Source organism: Mirounga angustirostris, unplaced genomic scaffold (assembly GCF_029215605.1).
Source record: "Mirounga angustirostris isolate CCGP_5_RB_7025 unplaced genomic scaffold, mMirAng1.0.hap1 SCAF_3, whole genome shotgun sequence".
NCBI lineage: Eukaryota > Metazoa > Chordata > Mammalia > Carnivora > Phocidae > Mirounga > Mirounga angustirostris.
In genome coordinates this window covers 188,219,884-188,242,383 of record NW_026991711.1, presented here as the reverse complement: position 1 = coordinate 188,242,383, position 22,500 = coordinate 188,219,884, and the positions used below count along the sequence as shown (strand labels likewise).

General features: G+C 56.2%; 1 protein-coding gene across 2 annotated transcripts in view; it reads right to left on the bottom strand.

Moving 5' to 3' along the window:
• Positions 1 to 21,670, bottom strand: part of EFHD1 (EF-hand domain family member D1) — a 45,634-nt gene extending 23,964 nt beyond the window's left edge. For both annotated transcript variants that reach the window (XM_064587257.1, XM_045867724.3), the window contains exon 1: positions 21,297 to 21,670. In XM_064587257.1, coding sequence (XP_064443327.1) covers positions 21,297 to 21,592 — 296 coding nt within the window. In that variant the 5' untranslated portion in view covers positions 21,593 to 21,670. The remainder of the gene's footprint in view (positions 1 to 21,296) is intronic.
• Between the last annotated feature and the right edge of the window lie 830 nt (positions 21,671 to 22,500).

The following is a 22,500-nucleotide window of genomic DNA, read 5'->3' as shown; positions in this document are numbered from 1 at the left end:
CCCCCAAGCTCAGGGAGCTGCCCCCTTCCTTCTCTGAGAGCCAACAGCCCCATTGTCAGTCCTCCGGTACTCAGCAGATGCCGCCTCCCCCTGCTGGGTATTTCCTAACACAGCAGCTCTGTGTTCCCACAATCCCTGAAAGGGGATCACAGTCCTCCCCAGCCTGTGAGTCTTCTCCACTCCGGGCTGGCCCCACACATTGCGGGATGTGGGCCTGGTCGGCGGGGCGGGGGGCAGGGGGGCGCGGTACCTAAGAAGGTCAATGGACTTAAGGCCCCACACAAGGATGGGAGTGGAAGGAACCAACAGTATCTGGCCCCGGGAAGCAGAGCACAGTCTTCCCATGATGTACTTAAACTTTCCATGAACATTCCCAAAGAGCAGTAAGAGCTGGGCTCTATGCGTGGACATGACAGAGCTGGACTTGAACCAACACAGGGAAGAGCTTTCTGGCAAAACGAGCCAACAAGAATAAGACCTGAGGTAAGAAGAGCTCTTACAAAGAGGCTGGAGGGAGTCCTAGTCAAAATAAACAGGCTTCTATAGTGTGGAACTTTCCAGAACCTTCCTATTGGTCATCTGAAACCTACCGCAGGGGAACAAAGCACACAGACTCATCTGATCACACAATCCTCTGTTGTTCGGGAACTTTCCACTAGAAGTAGGCACGGCTCATCTTGGCAACCTGGTGTTCCAAGGAAAACACTTTGGGAAACCCCTCTCTGAACAATTCAGGGTTAGGAGGACAGGTCAGTTAAATTACCACAATGGTACCAACCATGCTGGGATCTTAACTAAATGTCCTCTGCCCACCGCTCAGCAACTAGTGCAGGTCTCAGCAAAGTTTGCAGAGAGGAGGAACAGAGAGGAGTACTGAAGGGCGGTGCATCTAAGAGGTGAATCACTGGGGGCAAAAGCAAAGAGGGGTAGGGTCTCAACACAGAAGAAGAGGAAGAGAAAAGGGAGCAGGGGCACCTGGGTGGCTCAGTCGTTAAGCGTCTGCCTTCGGCTCAGGTCATGATCCCAGGGTCCTGGGATCGAGCCCCACATCGGGCTCCCTGCTCCGCGGGAAGCCTGCTTCTCCCTCTCCCACTCCCCCTGCTTGTGTTCCCTCTCTCACTGTGTCTCTCTCTGTCAAATAAATAAAATCTTTAAAAAAAAAAAAAAAAAAAGAGAGAAAAAGGAGCAGTGAAAGCCTGGCGGGGGGAGGGGGGGGCGCGGGCGGTCCCAGAACCAGAGAGAAGCTGGAAAGGAGGATGGAAGAGACAAGAACAGGTCAGGGAACATGCAGGAATTGGTCCTCACCCAGCAGGGGAAGAACGGACTGGGGTTCCCTGCTCACATAACCCTGAGCAAGTACGGCCTCCCCCAGCACAGTGGGGCTGGCACTATGGGGTCATGCACTGGGAGGGGCTCAGACGTCAGCCTTCTGCATCTCTTCTGAGGTTCTGACTGACAGGAGTCAAGAAGGCTTGGAAAAGGGGCGCCTGGGTGGCTCAGTCGTTTAAGAGTCTACCTTTGGTTCAGGTCATGATCCCAGGGTCCTGGGATCGAGCCCTCCATCGGGCTCCCTGCTCGGCGGGGAGTCTGCTTCTCCCTCTCCACCCTGCCCCCACTAGTGCTCTGTCTCACTCTCTCTCTCTCTGTGTGTCCAATAAATAAATAAAATCCTAAAAAAAAAAAAAAAAAAAGGTTTGGAAACCGCCCTTCAATACTCCTCTCTGTTCCTCCTCTCTGCAAACTTTCTGTTAGGCCCACAAGCCTGAGACATTCTCCAGGCCTAAGAAAAAGGAGAAATATTTCAGAAAGAGCCTCAGCAAAGTCTGGAAACAGGTTAAAGGAATTTAAAGAAATCTTTAAATGGGTAGAAATCTTTCAACGTGACCACTTTGGTGAGTCAGGGCCTGGAAGCAGAAGCCCAGCACCCCAGCAGGCAAGTCCCAGGTAGAGGGAAGGGGCCCAGGTGCCGCTAGGCGGGCCGGTCTGGGTGGTGCAGCGGGCCATCCGCCTGGCACAGAAATAAAGCCGGCGTGTAGATGTGGGGAGGGACATCTCCAAAGCCGAGCAGGGCCGGGAAGAGCAGGGTTCACTCCCCGGGACTCAGTAAAGGCCGCCTGCCTTTGTCCCTCCCCGAAGCACTGGCCGAGGGCCAGCTGTGGTACGCCCTGGCAGGACCATAAAGTGACACATGAGTGGTGTCCTCACCCCTCCCTGTGGAGCTTGGATTTATAACCGAGAAGTGCATCCTTCCCTCTTCAAAGTGACCCTCTCTACAAGGGCTGGTCCATGGTCACTTCCTTCAGGGCCTGGCTTTGCAAGACAGGCAGGAAAAACCTCCCAGATCCCCTTTGTCATCTTTTCTGTTGTATCTGCTCCTCTCAAAGCACCCAGCGACCGTATGGGCCGTGCACGCCGTGGGCCTCAAAGCACCTAATAGCTCAAACTGGTCTGCTCTGCGGTTCTCAGCACCTTGCCTCATATGCCCATCCTTTTCATCTTTACACCAGCCTTATAAAGAATTAATAGCAGCCGCCTGTGTTTCTGGTTTATCGAGAGCTTACTAAGCGTTGGGCCCTGTGCAAAATCACCTCGTTTAATCCGATAGTGCTGTGAAGTGGTCATTAGTCACCCCACTGGATAGATGGGGAAAGCAGAAGTATGCGGTGAAGCCACTTCCTGAGGATGAGAACGAACCTGGAACTTCCCAGCAGACGCCTGGCTTTGCAGGGGAGCAGGGAAGGCAGGGATGGTCATTAACTGAATCTCTACTACATGCCCCACAACTCGGTGGGGGGGGGGGGGGGGGCAGAGTGCACACTCAATGTCCCCAACAAACAGACCACTACTGGGACTGTCAGATTTACACCATTTACAACTTATACCTGAAGACTCTGGCAGAAGTGGTAGGAGCCACACTGCTGAGCCCTGAACGTGCATGGATTCTGATTCTGGTCTCAGAGACCAGAAATTAATTTTTTCATTAACTTAAATTTTAACCCAGATTTTTCTTATGGTGCAGCAGGCCGCTCACACATGCAAAGGCGTTCATTTTGGACCAAAAGAATACCAGGGTTGCCATCTTACAAACATCTGGGGGGCGCCTGGGTGGCTCAGTCGTTAAGCGTCTGCCTTCGGCTCAGGTCATGATCCCAGGGTCCTGGGATCGAGCCCCGCATCGGGCTCCCTGCTCGTCGGGAAGCCTGCTTCTCCCTCTCCCACTCCCCCTGCTTGTGTTCCCTCTCTCGCTGTGTCTCTTTCTGTCAAATAAATAAAATCTTAAAAAAAAAAAAAAAAATCTGGAGAAACAGCCTCACCAGGCAAGCCCTTCAAATAAATTTCATCTGATTCAACCCTCCAGCACTACTCTGAGGGGTGTAGGACTGTCTGGCTTATGAAGACACGGGGGCCCACTGAGGTCAACCAGCCCAAGGTTAACCAGGAGGAAGACCCCTCGCCTGATGCCCGAGCCAACAGCCCGAGTCCTGGGCTGAGCAACCCAGCCACCAGAGTTAATCTGGGGGTGGGGAATAAGACTTGATATTCAGGCAGTTCTAACAGAATGCCAAGGTTGCCCCTCAAAGCTAATGCAGAGAGATTCCCGGGGAAGTATGGTATTAAAAAGACAAAGGCCTTTCTGAAGGCTGTAGGACTTCATTATCACATCCCATGGTGGGTGTGGCTGCAGGAAGCTGGAGGTGACAGGAAGCAGAGGCCCTCAAGGCTGGGCCAGGGGGCAAAAGTCATCTTGAGCATGCTCAGAGCCCCTCTCCACAAGCAGCCCAGTGTGGAGGCCCCATTAGACAAGGCCATGTGCCCACTGGCTAACTTACCCAACTTTCGTGCCTGTCGGAAAGGTGAGTGCAGTCAGATTCCTTTCCTGCATTCTGGAAACCTCCTTTGCCTCCTCCCCCACCCCCAAGAAAATGCTATCAACTTCCTTTTGATTTGGAACCCAGCCCCATGGAAAGGGAACAGCACCTACAACAGCCTGCCTGGATCAGACTCACCGACCAAAACACCCCCCAGGTCCCCAACCCCTGCCACCGGGGACAGAAAGCCTTTGCCGGAATGGGGTGTGAGACCAGGCTTCAGGGGAAACTCCAGGCCCATCTGGGGCTTGCTTTCTCCCTACAAGCCTGGCCTAAACCTGCATTCCCCTCCCCCTACTTCAAACCATCAAAATATTCCCTTTCCCTCCCCACAGTTTCTGTCTTTCAAATGCTTGCAGGCTCCCTGGAGTCCCCTTAAGCCCTTGGCTCCTCCCCTACCAACACTGTAGCTCCTAATACCAGTTTTTTTCATTAATTTAAATTTTAACCCAGATTTTTCTTATTGATGGCAACCCAGGATGTTAAAGAAAAACCACCCAGAAACTCAAGCCCCTGCACTGCACCCTTGTTTGCTTCCTGGGGTGTCCTTCCAGCCCTCCTCTGAATTGGTGAACTTTCCCCATGTTTTTTGCTTTAAAAGATCCTCAGTCCCCGTCATCTTTATACTCTCCAGGATCTGCTAGGAGAGACTCTAGTCCCACCAGCCCTGGGGACAGCCCGGCAGACACAGGCCGGCGTTGACACCCAGCCCTGCCACCCGCTTGGGAGACACTCGGGCAGGGAGATAACACACCCACACTTCGCCCTGGCACCCAGTGAGCAGCCAAGGAGAGGAGCTATTTTTAAAAGGACTACCTGTCTGCAGTCATGAAAACGAAGACAGCTTCCAGGGCTCCTGCTCTGAAGAGCTGCCCTCTCTCGACTGGGCCTCACACAGCTATCAACATCTTTAGCATTCTGGGGGAAACCCAAATGCACAGCCTGCCCAGGCCTCTTATGCAGAATCTCCATGAAGCCCAAGCTCAGTGACAGCCCAGCCCAGCCTGTGTGAGGGATCCGGTCTCTTGCCAGGGCTCACTCAGAAAGGCTCTGTACTGACCGGGGCCGTCACTGGATGGGGGGCTGGGGTGGGGGACAGGCTGAGATCCCTCACCAGCATGCCAACCGCTGTGGGTGCCAAGGCCCTGGGAAAGTGCCTGGCCTGGCCCCAGCAAAGGTCCACTAGGAAGGGGACAAGGGGACAGGGGCCGGTGTCCAGTGTCCACCCGGGGCTCAGCCCCTCCTGGTTCTATGAATCACTTGCTCTCTCAGCTTCCACTGTGCAGAGCCCCTGGGTTTTCTTGGTTTTCCCCTCACCAGAATAATCCTGCCATTAAGGAAGAAAGAAGCCAGTCAGCCTTTGTGTGCCGGAGGCTCGGCCATCAGAATCTCCCCAGGGATCCGGGCGGGCTGGGGGTTTGGGGGGGGGCGGGTGGTTCCCAGGAGGATGGCAGTGCCCCAGAAAATGTCTTAGTGTTGAGAGGATCGCCCCAGCTTTTCTTTTACGTAGAAAGGCCTCGAATGGAAATCATGTAATGCCTTTTCCAACAGGCAGACACAGGCTACTCTGGGCGTGGTCCCTAGGCCAGGGCCTCAAGGTCACCCAGGATTGTTAGAAATGCAGAACCTTGGCCCTGCCCCAGACCGCTGAATCAGAACCTACATTTTCACAATACCCTGTGGTGCCCAGGCACTTTCAAGTCAGAGAAGGGCACTGTGTCAGACTATCCCCAAAGCCAGTGGTCTTTCCGGGGGGCGCCCTGGTTCTCCCTGTGGGTGTCTCAAACTGTGACTATCCAGATGAGTCTCAGGATGTCCCAAGGTCATAGGACTGTCGTTTCTCCTCCAAATTCCCCTGGTTGCCCAGTTCTCTGAGGTTCTGGTTTCCTATCTTTGGAGGGTCCTCCCTAGCTGTCAAGTCATCTTCTTTCTTCCCCCCCTTTTTCCCTCCCTCCCTTCCTCCTTCCTTCCTTCCCTCTAATTTGCTACAGGCTGGGAGCAGGCCCGGAAACCAGATCTCCAAGTGCGTTACAACTGCATGCAAAGTAAGAGTAAGCAGGCCCTGAGGAAGGGTTGCGGGGCGGTTCTGATGACGTGGGGACTCTGAGGAGTTAAGTCTGTACAAAAGCCTGAGCCCAGAGTCTTTGATTTCCCATCAGTTCCTGGCTCCCCAACCCCATTCATCCACTCACTCACCACCTGGCTCCCGTCTACCTGGGGCTTCTCCAGAGCAGAAGGAGAGCACAAAGAGCAGTCCCGGCGGGCAGGCAGATGTACAAAGAGGCTGTTGAGCACTGATCCGGCCGGAACGTGGGCAGAGCTGGAGTGGAGGGAGGTGGCTGGGGCAGAGGGGCAGGAACTAACACGAGCACACGTGCAGAGCCAAGGGAGGGGGCCACTGTCGCCAGTCCAGTCCAGAGGTGCCAGGATGTCCCAGAAGAGGGGAGCGGAGCCAACTCCCACGAGGCATTCTGGGAGAGCTGTGTCTTCCTAGGGGCAGTGGGGCTGGGGGATGGGAGCAACCTCCAAAGAGTGTGAACCACAGCAGTGACCTCAGAAGGCTGCTTCTTCAGAACGACCTCTCAGCTCAGGGTGTGGGATGGATGCTTCCCGGGGCGCGGGCCCAGCTGGGGAGCACACACTAGTCCTAGCTATGGAGGGATGTAGGGAGGGTGATGGTGAGGTTGGGGGGTGGGGTAGTGCACAGCCTATGTCGGGGCGGGGGGGCTCACTTTTGGCAAATATCCTTCCTTTTCTGGTAGGAGGCCAGCACGTTTGCAGGCCGCAGGAGGCCGGTGGAGGTTGAGTCCCTCCCACCCATCAGCCACAGCATCCTGCAGCCTCGTTTCACACTCAGTGTCCGGCAGTTCATAAAGCAAGGTGGGGAGGCAGGACAGAGAGGCGCAGGGCCACCCAACTGTGTGCTCAGCGCCTCACAAGACATCAGAGGGGAGGCAGTGCCTTCAAGAGAATCCGGGACATCCGCTTTGTCCCCAGTGCATGCAGGGGAGTGCACTGCCCCGGCCAGCCCCGGGGGTTCAGGAAGAGAGGGCAGGGGATGACCTCCCAGGGCGGCTGCTCACCCTACCCGGGTCCCCGCACCCAGTGGGGGGCAAATAGGGAGGTTTCAACTACATGCACATCGTCCCACTGATGCCAGCAACCCAGTGTGGAAACAAAGCGACCGGAATCCCATGACCACCCTCAAGGGAACACGCCAGTGACAGCGAGACGGTAGGTCAGCATTGTGAGGTTATCTGGCCACACTGAGGGCACCAACGCCAGGAACGCTCTGAGCAAGAGTGACCCGCTGGAGAGGTCTCGGCCTCAGAAAGCTTGACTCAGCAACACCAACGTAACAGGCACAGTTCGTCTATTAGAGCTCGGGGGCTCCTCCCAAGGAAGGCGAAGGACAGCAGTGGCCACAGTCCCCTGGCTCAAAGCCTGGTGACACTGTATGCTGTGTGTCCCTGGGCAAGTCACTCTAACTCTCTGGGCTTCCAATCCCTCCTTTGTCCAGTTGTTGCCAAGATTAAAGGAAGGCCAGTAAGCACTCAACTTACCAGGGAGGGCTCACTTTTTTAGTTTTGGCTGATATTATCTCATTAAGAAAAAGATCCTAGGGCGCCTGGGTGGCTCAGTTGGTTAAGCGACTGCCTTCGGCTCAGGTCATGATCCTGGAGTCCCTGGATCGAGTCCTGCATCGGGCTCCCTGCTCGGCAGGGAGTCTGCTTCGTCCTCTGACCCTATCTCCTCTCATGTGTTCTCTCTCTCTCATTCTCTCTCTCTCAAATAAATAAATAAAATCTTTAAAAAAAAAGAAAAAGATCCTAATCCTGGGGCACCCTTGCTGGGCTTGGGTAAGTACAGGCAGCTGGGGACTCAGTTTGGGAACAGGGGTGGAGTGAGTGGATCTGGGAATTTAAAGTTCCAGGCAATCCATCCAGAGAGGAGAGGGAGGAGCAGGGCAGTGAGGGCAGGGCACTGGCACTTGGCATCCGGTGGGAAGCCTGCCCTGAGCAATCCCCAGTGGAGGCGGTGGGGAGGCCAAAAGGGTTCTTCTGAGCAGGAGTGTCAAAATGAGCAAGGGTCAGTTCTTCACTGTGAAGGTGCGGTCATGGGATGCCTCCCCTCAGCTCCCAACACTTCCTATAAAAGTCCTGAGGGGCTGGGAACAAGGCCAGAGGTGCCCCTGGAAACCTAATTCTCCTGGGAATTCCCAAGAGCTTTGTGGATCTCCAGGGACGATGCCCCCAAACAACCTGAGGTTTCCACGCCAACTCAGTCAGGCCTGGGGCAGCCACAGCAGTGCCCTACCCCGCCCTCCACCTCAAACCCAGGAGTCAGAGAAGACAAATGGCAGGGGGAGGCCCCAACCCAAGTGTACCGTGGGGGACTCAACCGTCCCTCCAAACAGGAAGGAAAAGCACCCGGGCTGGCAGCCTCTGGGCCGTGGGTCTCCCATCCCCACCCCACTACATCCCCGCTGGCCAGTCTTTTCCCTGCATCCCTCTGCTGGGCTGGCACCATCTTCAATCCAGCAGCCCCTCTGGGGGCCGAGGGACCTGCAGGCCCTCAGTGGAAAAAACATGGGCCTGGAACCAGAGGGACCTAATTCAGGCTCTGCCTGCATGCTGAGTGTTCACACGATCTCGGGGACAACCTGAGACTGTGCTCGCTTGCCCGTTTGCACACCTCACAGGCGTGCGTCTATGTGGCTCGTGGTCAGCGGCGCTGCTAGAGGGAAGCAAACAGCCCCGGCAACGGCCCCCCCACCCCCGATGGCCCCGTGGGCTGAGACACACCCCAGAGGCAGCAGTCAGGGCCACAGAGCAGCTCAAGGCAGAGCTCAAGGCACCCCTACCCTGGCCCTGGCCCTGGCTGGCCCTGGGGTGGGCGTGGGGACTGGAGGAAAAGTTAGCCTCATTCGGGCATGAAGACCGGTCTCTGCTTTGCCAGAGCAAACTCTATGGAAAGGGAGAGGAATGTCACAAGAATCGACCACGACTAAGTGCAATTGACTGGAAATTGGGGGGTACGGGAGAGTCAGGGGAAAGGGATGGGCAACAGCCCAGGAGGAGCAGAGCCAGCGGGGGCAACCAGTAACAGAGGAGAATGCCCCAGCCAGCTGGGCTGGCCTTACGGGGTATCATGAGGAGCCTGGACCTCATCCCATGGGCAACTGGGAGCTAGTGAATGTTGTATGTTGTCCCCCACCCACAGAGGACTCTGAAGAGGGAAGCAAGGCAATGAGATTCGGGTTCTGGCAAGAGGTCACAACTTGGAAGACGGATGCCCCAGGCCTGGTGGTCCGGCAGCCTACGCCTGGCTAGGCAAGGATGGCTGAGATTTGGAGCCTGAGATGGGGGTAGTAATGACATTAATAGGAGGCTAGTGGCACAGGGAGCAAGAGTGTAGGCCTTCTGGGTTCAAAGCCCAGTCCCACCACTTACATGATGTGTGATGCTGGGTAAGTGCCCTAGCGTCTCTCTGCCTCAGTGTCCCCATCTGTGAAACGGGCGATGATAAATACCCACGCACAGTGCTTCCGGTATGTAAATGCTAAGAGCAGTGGCTGCACACAGTAGGTACTCAACAAGTGGTGGCTGTTCAGTGTCTTGGGGGGAGCCCAGCGCTCAATAAAGTTGACCATTGTGGGGTGGGGGGGGAGCATGAGGCCCTTACGGAGGGACAGGGAGACCCTGTCACTGAGGCCAAGCAGCGCAGCGCTGGGCAGGTTCGGGGGCCAGCACTTGTCCAAGGCAGAACTCAGCAGGTCCCCCTGGGCATAGAGCTGGGACGGTCTTGTCAGTAGAGGGTTGATGCCAGGCCAGCTGTCCCAGGCTTAAGAGTGTTCCCTGAGCAGCGCCGGGTGGCCTGGGGGGCCCCCTCGGCGGTGTCTGAACCCCAGAGCTGGCATCCGCTGCAGCCTCAGTCCATCCTTCCCACCAGGAAGGGGCAGCGGGGCCAGCCCTGGGGACACAGTTTGTAGGTCTTGGACGATGTCCTCCTACTTCCTGCAAATCTGATCCAAGCTGGCAGAAGGCTAAGCACCTATCGTCCCCCCAGAGGCAGCCATGCAGGGGGAGAGACCAGGCAGCCACGCCACTCACCATTTCAGAATCAGACCGCAGTACGACTGGAAGGAGTCCCCCACTCCTCACCCTGTCCCCCGCCCACCCCCACTAAGGCTCTGCCTGGTCGGGAACCAGGAACCAGCACAAGGAGGCTGCTGATAGCCCTAGCAACCCAGTCTTTACCTCCAAACCGAAGATTTTACCTCCATCCCACGGCATAGCGGGGCAGCCAGGCTAAGACTGAAAGACAATAAAACCAGGCCTGGGTCCCCCCCCCTTCACATACCCGTCCACCCACCCCTCGCACAAGAGAGGGGCCCTTAGCAACACGACACTAGGAACCGCTAAAAGGAAGGAGGGACAGCAGCGCCTAGTGACTCCCAGCCAAGATGGCAGCTGGCCCCAAGCACTCACTGTCTCTCCCCCGGGAGACCCTTCGAAAAGGAGAGGAATCAGAGATATAAGAGTCATGATGATAAAGAGAATACAGGAGGTTTGGGGAGGGGGGCTTGGGAAAAGGGAGACATCAGCAAACAGGTGTCAAAGACAAAAAGCAGACTAGGAATGTAACTGGCGATTCTGCCCAAGGAAGCCAGTTGGGCCCTCCAAAGCCAGAGGCGAGGTGGCGGTGTTCAGCCAAGCTCTTTGTCAGGGGCAAGGGTTACTTGGGGCAAAAGTAGGAGCTTTATGGAAAGTTGGCCTAGAGGACGGCTGACCCAGACACAGCCCCTTCCCCACCCCCAAATACACAACACTCTTAGCTGCCAGGGATCTACAACCACAGGAAAAGAGAGAAATCAAAGGGGCTCCGGATTAAAATGGCGGCAGCGAGTGTCCCAAAGGAAAGACCTCTACATTCAGGCATCCAAGAGCTCCCAGTAATGGGCTGCTCCCTGCCTGGTCCCCAGAATCCAAGCCTGCTTCCGAAAGCCCGACCCGTACATACAAAAACAAAGACGCCACGGTCAGGAAAAGGCCCAGAAGGAGCACTGTTGCACCCCACTCCTCCCTTCCTCCCTTCCAAAACCCCCATTTTGGCCAGGTTCCTGCCCCTCAGGGAAGGGCAGTCACTGACTGGCCTGGGTGGGCCCATGACCCAGTGCCAGCCAAGGGGATGCCAGGGGCTGGCTTATGGGATCCGTCTGGGAAAGACTTCCTCATCGTTTAGAAGAACCACAGGGGGGCGCCTGGGAGGCTCAGTTGGTTAAGCGACTGCCTTCTGCTCGGGTCATGATCCTGGAGTCCTGGAATCGAGTCCCGCATCGGGCTCCCTGCTCAGCAGGGAGTCTGCTTCCCCCTCTGACCCTCCCCCCTCTCATGCTCGCTCTATCTCATTCTCTCTCTCAAATAAATAAATAAAATCTTAAAAAAAAAAAAAAGAAGAAGAACCATAGGTCTTGCCTGTGTCCGATTTTGTCACAGCTGTGTGTGACCTGGGGAGCCTGCCATCTTGCTACCAGCCCCCAGATGCAGGCAACACCAGGACTGGGGGTACAGAGGACGGGACCCAGGTCTCTGACAGCCGCCAAGCATGCCCAAGGGCCACCCCTGTCCTCTGGACTCGCTGTTATACGACAGGATTCTCCACTGATGAGTTCAGCACAGGGTTTTCCATCACTAGACTAACACGAGGAGAACAGCATAGGTAGTCTCAACACGCACGTTCAGGAACTGGCCCCTAATCTGATGGTGGTGGCCCCTCATCTGATGGTGGCGACCCCTCAAAAGAGAACAGCATCAGGCTTCCACCCCCCGAGTCACAGTATCTCTATTATTTTACAAGAGATTTTGAACAGGGACATCATACTTTTACAACAACAACAAAATATCATTTCCTTTTAGTTGTGAGAGTCTAGTCTGTTCCCTCCAAACCAGTGGGTCTCAGCTTCGGGGAAACGGGCCTTAAACCCTGTCGAGAAGCTGGATCCCCTCAGCAAGTGGGTGCCCGCAACTGGATACATGATTGCACAGGCCCCGAAGATCTGAGGCGAAGAGCTCCTGCCCTAGCCACGGGGCTCAGGGAGGGTAGACGCCCAAGGCCAAGGTCTCTGCCACCAAGTTAGCTTTTGCTTTTCCTTTTCGTCTGGAGTTTTGTTTTGTTTTGTTTTGTTTTGTTTTGTTTTGTTTTGTTTTGTTTTGTTTAAGTCTTTCTAGGGCTTGTCCACAGCCTGGCTCAAACACCTTGGACCACCTCTCAGGGGAATTTACACCAAGGCAGCCCTTCCCAGGGTACAGTGTCACACCAGGGACCCCAGGGCCGGGGTGCCAACTGCTGGCCCCCTTTGCTGGCAGAAGCAGCAGATGCATTTGTGGCCAGGGCTCTGGGCTCCCTCCTCCGTCCCCTTCTGCTTCTGCCTCTTTTCTCCTCAGGCCCTGAGGCCTGCCTCAGGGAGTGAAACCCAGAAAGGGGATGAGAGAGACCAGCCCGGATTCCCAGGGCTTGGGATTCAGAAGACTCTAGAGGGACTTAATTGCCTAGAACAGGGCCCGGCAAACTACAGCCTGCAGGTGAAATCCTGCGCCCCAAGTCTGATGGGAGCACAGCCTTGCCGGTGGGTACTGTAAATGGCTGGTTCTGCCTCACAGAGGTGAGGTTAGTCCCCCTGCAGCAGGGACCCGAGGACCCACAGGCCAAACAGATTTACTGTCTGACCCCTTACTGAAGGAGTTTGCCCACCCGTGGCCTCAAAGGAAACTAGGTCAATTAGAAGGTCATACAGTCCCTCCCCCAGGCTCCCAAAGTCAGACCACCTGCATCCCAGTGAAGCCCCCCGAGAAAAGGGCTTAACACCTTCCAGACAATTTTTTCCATTTCTCAGCAACTCCAAACATGAGAAAGCTTTCTTCTCTACATTGAACCAAAGCTGTAGTCTCCTCTCCTCGTGCCCGCCATGGTCGAGTGGGTCCCCACCGCACTCCAAGCTGTCAGCCGCCATCCTCCACCTCCAGGACCCTCAGTCTCAGGGCCTTCAGTGCTTCCCTGTCTCAAGGACCTGGATCCCCTCCCAGTCCTGGCTGGCTGTTCTTCCCTGGCTATGTCCAGAAAGACCAGGACCCCCTACCCTGAATGCAGCAGCCTGGAGTCACAGAGCCCCCCAGCATCTTCACGGGGGCTGCTAGGCCACGCGAAGTGTCTTGTACATGTGTGCTGGATGGCTTTTTCCACGGCCTGCATTCCTCCCTGTCAAGCAGCATCGTTTAAATCCAGCTCCCGTCAAGTGTATTTGAGCTTCTCAAGGGTAGTGACTCCTCGGGATCGGTCTGCATGAGCAGCCCCCAGCAGGGGCTTTGCTGAATGAGTGAAAGAATGAATGATGAATAGCTCATACAAAGGAGATAAGAAGGAGGCCCATCATCATCATCATCATCATCATCATCATCATCACGGTACCCCAGCGGATTATGGGGAGCCAATGTACAGACATTGCTGGCCGTGGGACCCAGAGGTAGGAACACTGGGGAAGGGGTCACAAAATGTCATGCAGCCTCGGAACCAACGAGTCCATGTCTGGGGTCCATTTTCTTGGCAGGTCGCTGACCACAAATCAGCTTTCATCCTGCAGGATGGTGTGGTCCTTGCTCCTACGACTCAGAGGCCCCTGCACATGGGCCCTCCGAGGAGCACCTAGGATTTAGAACCAGCAATGCTCTTGGATCACCAACACTGACGGGACACAGGAGCTGAAAGAGGCTCTAGAGGCCGGATTACATCATGCGGGGGAGACGAGCCCCGAGTGTGTCAGGGTGAGCGTGAACGTGAGCATGCGTGTCAGCATGTGTGAGCGCACGAGGGGGCACACGAGGCACAGATCTTCACGAAGCAGGAAACCGAAGGCAGACGTGTGCCAAATCTGGAGCGTGTGCGGGGCCCCTCCACGGAGCATGTCTTCCCCGGCTCACAGACAGACCTGGCAGCCACACCTCCCAGGACCCCATTCGCTCAGCTCGTTTTTACAGACCCACTGGCTCAGCCGCATCACAAAACCACACGCCGAGTAGCCCAGTGGACATCAGACCCTCCGATCCAACCCAACGGAAGAAGGTTATCTCTATCTACTAGCTGGACTCGGGGTACAACAGGGCTAGAGTATACATGAAGTTAGAGTCCCCTAGACCTCACAGCCTTGAAAGCAGGCACTTGTGACCTGAGCTTGCAAGGGAGAAGGGGAAAAGGACTTTTTTTGCCTAATATAAGATTTTAATAACTCACTGAATTTCAACCTCAATTGCTCAGTCTCAAATTCCTCATTCAAATTCTCATAGCATGGGAAGGCTCTGTAAGGAGGGTGGAGGAGACTTCCCAGAGAGAGACATGGGCAACAGGGAAGGAGGAAGAAACTCCCTGCAAAGATCTTGCTGCCAGCAACTGCGGAACGCCCTTCCAGCCCCGCTCCACAGCGAGCAAATAGAAACAACCATGTTTGAACGGAGCTGAGAAACAGTAGTTCCAAATCAAGGTGCCTTTCTGCCGGAAGTCCAGGCCCCAAAGAAGCCAGCCGGGGTTCTGGCTGAACGCCCGCCAGGAATTCAGACGAGCCCAGGGTTCTCTCGCCTCACCCTCAGTCAGCCAGGGTCAAATGTGCAAAATCCAGTGCAGGTAAGGGAATGTCAAATCTAAGGCAGGTCACTGTGGACTGAAGCCGCAATCGGGGGTCAGAAGCTCTTGCCTTTCTCAAAGCAGGGAGGAAAGCACCTGGCTTCCACTTATTTTCAGGCACCTTTCCCATCTTCCAACTCAATTCACTCAAAAGATGCACCTGAGAGTGGGTGCGCTGTCTCTTCTCCCCCTCCCCCTCCTCCCCTCTTCCTCCTCCTCCCAGCAAACCTCCTCAACCTCACCTCTACAGCAAATGCCTCCCCTCCAAGTCTACACCCCTTTCTCCCTCCCTAGTTCCATAACATCCTCGCCTTTCCCGGGCTCAGCGGTGATGCGGGTGTTGGAGGGGCGGCCATGACGTCACCATTTTGGATTCTCCATAAAAAGACAACTCTCCCAGAGCCAAATGCTCCTCTTCCCACCCTCTCTTTGGGGAATTGGAGGACAAGCTCTGAGTATAGCTGCAAAAATATCGCAGGCACATTTCAAGTTGGCTGCATTTGGGTCCTGACCTTGAGTGGCTGCCCTCGGTACCTCCCTCTGCGAGAGGCCCCTGGAGAAGCCCGGGGGGTAATTAAAATTTCCTGTCCAGCCTTAACCTCCACCAGCTTGTGTTACAGCCCTGGACACACACACACAGAGTCAGTTTCTTCTGGGCCTTCTCGCTCTTCATTTAAAATCAGGCCACTGTTCTCTTGGCGCGGGCTATCCAGTAACACACTTGGAAATAAGAGGAAACTTTCTCTGGCCAGGCGGATGATGTCTCTGGCTTCCCCCACTCACTCGAAAATTCTCTTCCTCCTACAACACACCATTTGGGAGCCAGGCTCATGTGCGGGAGGCCCTAAGCATACGAAGACAAGTGACCCACAGTCCAAGCCCCCAACATGCTCGTGGGCTGGGGAGGATCCAGTTTTTTCCCAAACCTTGACAATGAAAGAAATACCTAAGCAAAACACTTTCTTTTCTTTCTTTCTTTTTTTTTTTTTTTTTAGTAAAACACTTTCAAATAGGAAAATCAAATGTAAAAGATCAAAGCCCGTGTTCTGCAGTATCTGCATGAATCTCTCTAGCCCTGAACAAAAAGAATGGGCATACTTTGTACCATCAAGTCAGGTTCTGAGTGAACTAAGGCGACATCAGAGCCTGGATCTAGAAACTCTGATTAAACAGAAATTCTTGCTGAAAGTAAATGCACTCCTGGCATGCGTGGGGGGTTTTCCACTGGTTTTGTGTTTTGTAGTTAAATGGCAACTCCATTTCATTACGATGGGGCTTTGGGAAGACTGATCCCCTTTCTGCTAGGGGTAGGGGAATCATGCTGGCTTTGTTTAAGGCTCTGACATCCCCAAATGTGGGAGCCTCCCCCTTCCCGCCCCCCACTCCCTCCACTCAGAAGGCCACGAGGAGCCAGTTATAGGGTCGCATGGACGAGGCAACTCTGCTCGCTTGCAGTAACGGGTTGAATAGCCCATTCACAGCCACCCAGACCCTCAGACTGTGATCTTATTTGGAAATAGGATCATCACAGACATAACAAATTAAACTAAGATGAAGTCACACTAGATTAGGGTGGGCCCTAAATCCAGTGACTAGTGTCCTCACATCATCAAGAACACCATCACGGGGCGCCTGGGTGGCTCAGTCGGTTAAGCGACTGCCTTCGGCTCAGGTCATGGTCCTGGAGTCCCGGGATCGAGTCCCGCATCGGGCTCCCTGCTCAGCTGGGGGTCTGCTTCTCCCTCTGACCCTCCCCCCTCTCGTGCTCTCTCTTTCTCAGTCTCTCAAATAAATAAATAAAATCTTTAAAAAAAAAAGAACACCATCACGAACACTTGACCGGACATTAGCAAGGTGGAGTTGGGAGTAGGGCCTATAAGCCGAGGCGAGCCAAGGCTTGCTGGTGACCACCAGAAGCTACAAGAGGAAGGATTTTCTTCCTAAAGCTCTGTAGCTCCCAGAGCCATGCCGAAACCTTGAGTCCAGGTGCCAACCTCCAGAAGGCCGGAGAATACGTTCATGCTGTTTGAAAGCCCCTGGATCACAGTACCTTGTTAGAGCAGCCCTAGGACGCTCCCCTCCTCCAGCAGTGGAGCGAGCAACTCCCATCAACAGAGCCTGGAAGGGCAATAAGGAAGGGCGCAGCCCCAGCGGGACCAATTACTCAGCAAGCGGCCAGGGCACCGCTCTCCAGCTTGTGGAGAAGGATAATTCAGACATTGCAAAGTGGTTTTGGATTTTTTTTTAAAGATTTTATATATTTGTGTGTGTGTGTGTGTGTGTGTGAGAGAGAGAGAGAGCACCAGTGGGGGGGGGGGTGCCCAGAGGGAGAGGGAGAAGCAGACTCCCCACTGAGCAGGGAACCCGACACGGGGCTCAGTCCCAGGACCCCGAGATCATGACCTGGGTTGCAGGCAGACGCTTAACCAACTGAGCCACGCAGGTGCCCCTGGTCAGCAAAAAAAAAAAAGACAACACAAAATTTGCACATCCACCCAAATGACAGCTGTGTGATCATCTGAAACTGAGTGACGCAAACCTCCTGGGCCCTCACCGTGGGCCCAGCACAGAACTAACTGCTTCACATGCATTAGCTTATTTAATCTCCACAGTAACCCCACAAGCACCGTACTGTTCTATCCTCACTTGACAGAAGGGGAAACCGAGGCACAGAGCTTTTCAGTAACCTTCCAGGTAGCAAGCGGTAGAGTCGGGGTCTGAACCCAGGAAGCCTGGCTCCACGTTTCAGCTCTTCACCGCCTCGGCACTGCTTCTGCAGTGGGTTAAGTCTGGAAAGCCAGGCGATGGGAAATAAGCTGGGATTTTAACACGCTTAGGCTTTTATTTATTTATGTGTAGAAAAGCAAAGGAAAAAGGAAAAGGGACAAAGAGGCCATGCTTTGGTTGGGGACAGAAGCACGGTAACGACCAGCACGGGCAGGACGGGTCCTCACAGGGCAGGAGGAGAGTCAGGGAGGGCTCAGAGGAGGGGGGGCAGTAAGGGGTTTCCGGGCCCCGCCCTCCGGGAGCGGCCGAGGCAGCTGCAGAGAGGGGTCAGTGCGGGAGTGGGCATGGGGGCAGAGGAGTGAGCCATCGGGTTAAGAGGACCCACCTATGCATAGCTTAAAAGTTGCTGGGTTGTTTTTTTTTTTTTAAGTCATGTAGGACAGCAGGAAGAACCCATGAAAGAGGGCCAGCAGGGAGTCAGGGCTGGGCTGTGGGCAAAGCTGGGACCAAGAAGCTCCTCAGCTGGCAGCAGAGGACCAGCCTCAGGCCAGGCGGCAAATCCCCGAGTGCCAAGCCCCACAGCAGCCTTTCTGGGTGCGTGGGGGCCCAGGGCCTGCCCCAGCCTGGGCAAGGGCAGCCGGGGCAGGCGGCCCCTTGGGCTGATGGGCTCAGGCAGAGAAGGTCCCAGAGCCAGCTGGCTATCTGGAGCAGGGGTGGAGGTGGCAAGAGGGCAGGGAGCCGGCAGTGGTTGGCAGGGGGACTGGCCGGATCTAGTGACCACAGGCACGGCAGGGCCCCTTCACAAGATGAGGGGTTGGTCCATCACCTAGTGTCACTGTCACATGCTGAGTTGTGTCACAAGTAGCCGGGGAACAAATCTCCCAACCCAGGGCCCGCTAACCCTGGTGGGGTAGGGACAGCCAAGTCCCAGCTGCCTCCCAGGTGTGGGAAACGGGCAGACGCATCCAGAGGGAAAACCAATGAATTCAGAGAGTGGGTGCTGAGTCTGTGGAAGCTTGGGGGTTGGGGCCATGCAATCCCTGTTTCTGTGGGGTGTGGGGAGCCTGAAGCTGGGGCCGGGCACAGGGACACAGGGCTGGAGCCTAAGTGGGGGCACGATGTGCAGCAAAGGGCTCCCCCCTTCTAGGTCACATGCCATCTCAGCAGGTCACCCGTTCATCTCCCCAAAACCCGTTGAAAGGAACAACCGCCCCCATTATACAGATGAAAGGACGGAAGTGGTTAAGCAACTTGTCCACGGTCAACAGTCACAGCTAATGACCCCGGAATAAGGGAGCTATGTGCCCACCCTCCCCACACGCATGATGCATAACTGGGTCTCGACACCAGGTTCAGGGGGGCCTTTCCGAACACGGTGGGGGAAGAAAGGCAGCACTTTCCAGGGGCCCCTGCCCTGGTGGCCACAGCAGCGACCTGGCCCTCACGGGAGGGTAGCCGTTGTGCCCATCTCACCAGCAAGAGAACCAAGACTCTGAGGGATTATGTAGCTTGCCCAGGGTCACGGATCCTGGGCCCCGTCAGCCCTATGTCTGTCCGAATCCAAAGGAACACTGTTCCCCTTGCCGACCTGCTGTCTCCGGCTACTGCTCAGCTGACTCTAACCGGAGGGGCCGTTCTGCTTCTCCCGCCTTCCGGACACAGGGGGGTGATTCCCAGGAAGGCTTCTATGCACCAGCTTGGGCCTCAGATCCCACACCCTGATGACAGGAGCTGCCGGTCCTGCGAGAGCACACTCATGGCTGATGGGGAACAAAGCAGCAGGCCTGAGCCTGCCCACAATCTGGGTCCAGGGTGACCCATGAAAGTCATTCACAGCCAAACCAGCACTTGACCCTCCTTCCTCAGCAAGAGCCCCAAGATTTGCCAGTGAAAGCCACTCTTCCCCACCGCCAAGCCTCTGCTGCTAGGGGTGGAGGCCGGACTCCTCACTGCAGGGGTGGGACACGTGGCTCAGTCCTGGCCAATCAGAGCCACAAGTCCCCCTGGCCACAGCAATTGGTTCAGAGCCAGTAAGAAACAATAGTAAAGCTAAAAAGAGAGAAAGAGACAATAAGGCCTTTGCTGTGGTTACTCTCCCTCCGGACTTACTGGAGCTGCTGTGGCCAGCCTGTCACCATCAGGGATAAGCCACCTGAGAATGGGGACAACAGAGAGAGGAAGCTGGCTTAAGAAAATGAGAAACTAAGCACTGATAGCATCATCTGAGCACCTAGGTCCAGCCATTCCTGACACCAACTGTGAGCCAATTAACCTCCTTCTCGTTTATGCCAATTTGGTTGAAAGTGACAGAAAATGCAACCTAGAATTCTGCCTGACACCACAGCTCTGGAGAGCTATCATGTAGTGCCATGCGCAGGTGGGGACCCCGGACCACACACTGCCGTCCCTTCAGCTTGACCCTGTTTCCTTGTGGATGCCGCCTCGCTTGAAGACCCTGTGTGGACTCCCTGTATTACCCTTAGGCAGCCAACAAACCAACCAACCTATCCTTTCACAAACTGCTCTGCAGAAAAAAAAGCAATGGCATAAATAAATAAAAGAAGCCCAAGTCTATACCTCAAAGCAACCTGAAGGTGGAGGTCCCCGAGATGCAGCACCCTCCAATCCAGCTGGACTGGGAGGAACTGCTGGGACATGGGAGCAAAGAAGCCAGAGCAGTCCTCCTGGGAAATAAACCAAAGGGGCTCCCACAAACCATTCACCCATTGCTCTTCCATCTCCACCCCAGACACACCACCCCCCCTACTCAGGCTTCCTTAATTACCCAAACTAGACCCACCAGGTGTGAACACCAGAGAATAGTGCCGGGAAGCCAGGGAAATCAGGGTGTGGGGGAGGCAGAGGAGGCAGGGAGGCTCCCGGAGCCAGCCTCTGCAGACCACAGAGGCCGCGGCTGGACGGCAGCCCAGCCTCAGGAAGGGGCCAACGCTCTGGCCACACAGTGCCCGCCACAGAGCCTTTAAATAGAACCTCCACGCGGGAGGACAAACACATTCCAAGCGCTTTTAAAAACGCCCCAAGCATGACCTGGCCAGAGGCCTCTGCTCCCCCAGGCATTTTTCCGGTCTTGGCCCAATTCTGGAAATAATATTAATAGCTTGGTTAGGAGCTTTAGGGTGTGCAAAACACTGTATGGCCTTAAAAGGCAGGGACGATTACTGCCCTCACCCTCCAGATGAGGAAACTGAGGTCCAGGGACCTCCCAGAATGCAAGGCCGAAGAGTGGGGGCTCTCTACGCTGCCTCCAACGCCCAGCAGCTCCCGGGCTCGGCGGGGCTTGCACCGCGGGACGGGAGCGAGCCCCCCCGTCCGACCGGCTGCTGGCTGCTACGTCCGGTTCCGACGGGCGCCTCCTGCCCAAAACGCAAGAAGGGGTAGAGCAGATATGGCGACGCCGCCGGGACGCTCCCTGGACACACTCGCCCCAGGAACGTCCCGATCTTTTGCAACGAGTTTAACCAACTCTCCGTTGTCAGCCTCTGCGGGTACGTCAGACCCCGCGCGGCAGCCAAGGATAACTTTCCTCTTTTGTTCTAAAAGATAAAAGGACAATGGGCTAATTTCTCCCTGGGGAGATAAAGTTAAAGCTGGCAGGTGAGGCGCTGTGCGACTCCGTTTCCTAGAAGCTGCGCGGCGGGCACTTCTTGCCACCAGCGGCGGAGGGGGCGGGACCGGCCGTCGGGACCCGCGCCCTGGGACTCAGGGGAACTTCTGAGCTCAGTCCGGGAGAGCTGCGGCCACTGCTCTCGGTGGCCGGGCCAGGTCTCCCCCCCCCCGCCCCCCGCCGCGCCGGCCCTGGCTCCGGGCGCGCAGGATCTGGGGGCGTGGGTTAAATGCTAAGGGCACCCCGCATCTCCTAAATTATCCCACCCTGTCCCACCAAAGCAGAGCCGGGACTCCGGGCCAGAAAGGCCCGCCCACCGCCACCTCCCCGCTCCCTCCCTCTCGGGTCCCCGGGAGCAGGGTCCTCCGGGGCGCGCGGCGCAGGGCGGCGCGGGCGCTCACAGTTTGAACTTGCTCTCCAGGTCCTTGATGAGGCGGCGGCTGAACTCGGGGAACTCGGTGTAGGGGTTGAAGACCTTGCAGCGGCGAGGCCGCGCGGTGCCCTCGTTGATGTCCAGCCGTCGGGTCAGCTGCGCGCTCAGCTCGGCGTCCGCGCAGGCGGTGGGCGCCCAGGCGGGGGACTCGGACTCGGGCTCCCGCGCGGCCAAGGCGCGGGGCGCGGGCTGGGGGCGGCCCTCCTCCGCCTCCTCCCACTGCAGTCGCCGCTGCAGCTTGAGCGCCAGCTCCTGGCTGGCCATGGCGACGGATCTGGGGACGCGGGGACCGGCGGACCGCGCGCTCCTCGCGGGCTCGCGGCTCTGCGACGCTCTGCCCCGGCGGCCGGAATCCGGCGGTTGGGTGGAACCGCGGGCGGGAGAGGGGGCGGGCGGGGCGGGGCGGGGCGGGGCCGCGGCTTTAAGGAGGCGCGGCGGCTGCAGGAGCCGCCCGCCCGGCCACAGGCCGCAGGTGTCCTCGCGTCCCGGGGACGCCTACCCGGCTGCCCGCTCCCCGGGACTCCGGACTGGAGGCTGACCGCCCCTCAGGACGGGAAGTGGACCCTCCGATCAACTCCGACCTTGCCGCGCACGCCGGTTCGGAGGCATCCGAGGGACCCTGCGGTCCCCGGGGAAACGGCAGCGGGAGAGTTTCGCGACCGTTCGGGCGGTTCCTCTCTCGTTCCACAGACGTACCCCGACTGGAGGTGCTCGCGGCCCAGGACAGGCCGGAGGTGGGATAAACCGAGCGCCCCCGGGTGACACCCACGCGCTCCCGTGGCTGGCACCCACGGGTCGCGAGGTCTGGGAGTGGGAGGCGCCCGCAGGGAGTGGGGAGCTGCGTTTCTAACATTTCATGGAAAATAAATGTTGCCGGGCGCCTGGGTGGCTCAGTTGGTTAAGCGACTGCCTTTGGCTCAGGTCATGGTCCTGGAGTCCCGGGATCGAGTCCCGCATCGGGCTCCCTGCTCGGCAGGGAGTCTGCTTCTCCCTCTGATCCTCCATCTCATGCTCTCTCTCTCTGTCTCATTCTCTCTCTCAAATAAATAAGTAAAATCTTTAAAAAAAAAATTAAAAAAAAAAAAGAAAAGAAATGTTGCTTAATACATTAGATGTTAATTAAAAAAATAATAAAAAGAAAAAATGAAATGTTGCTAAAACATACTAAAATT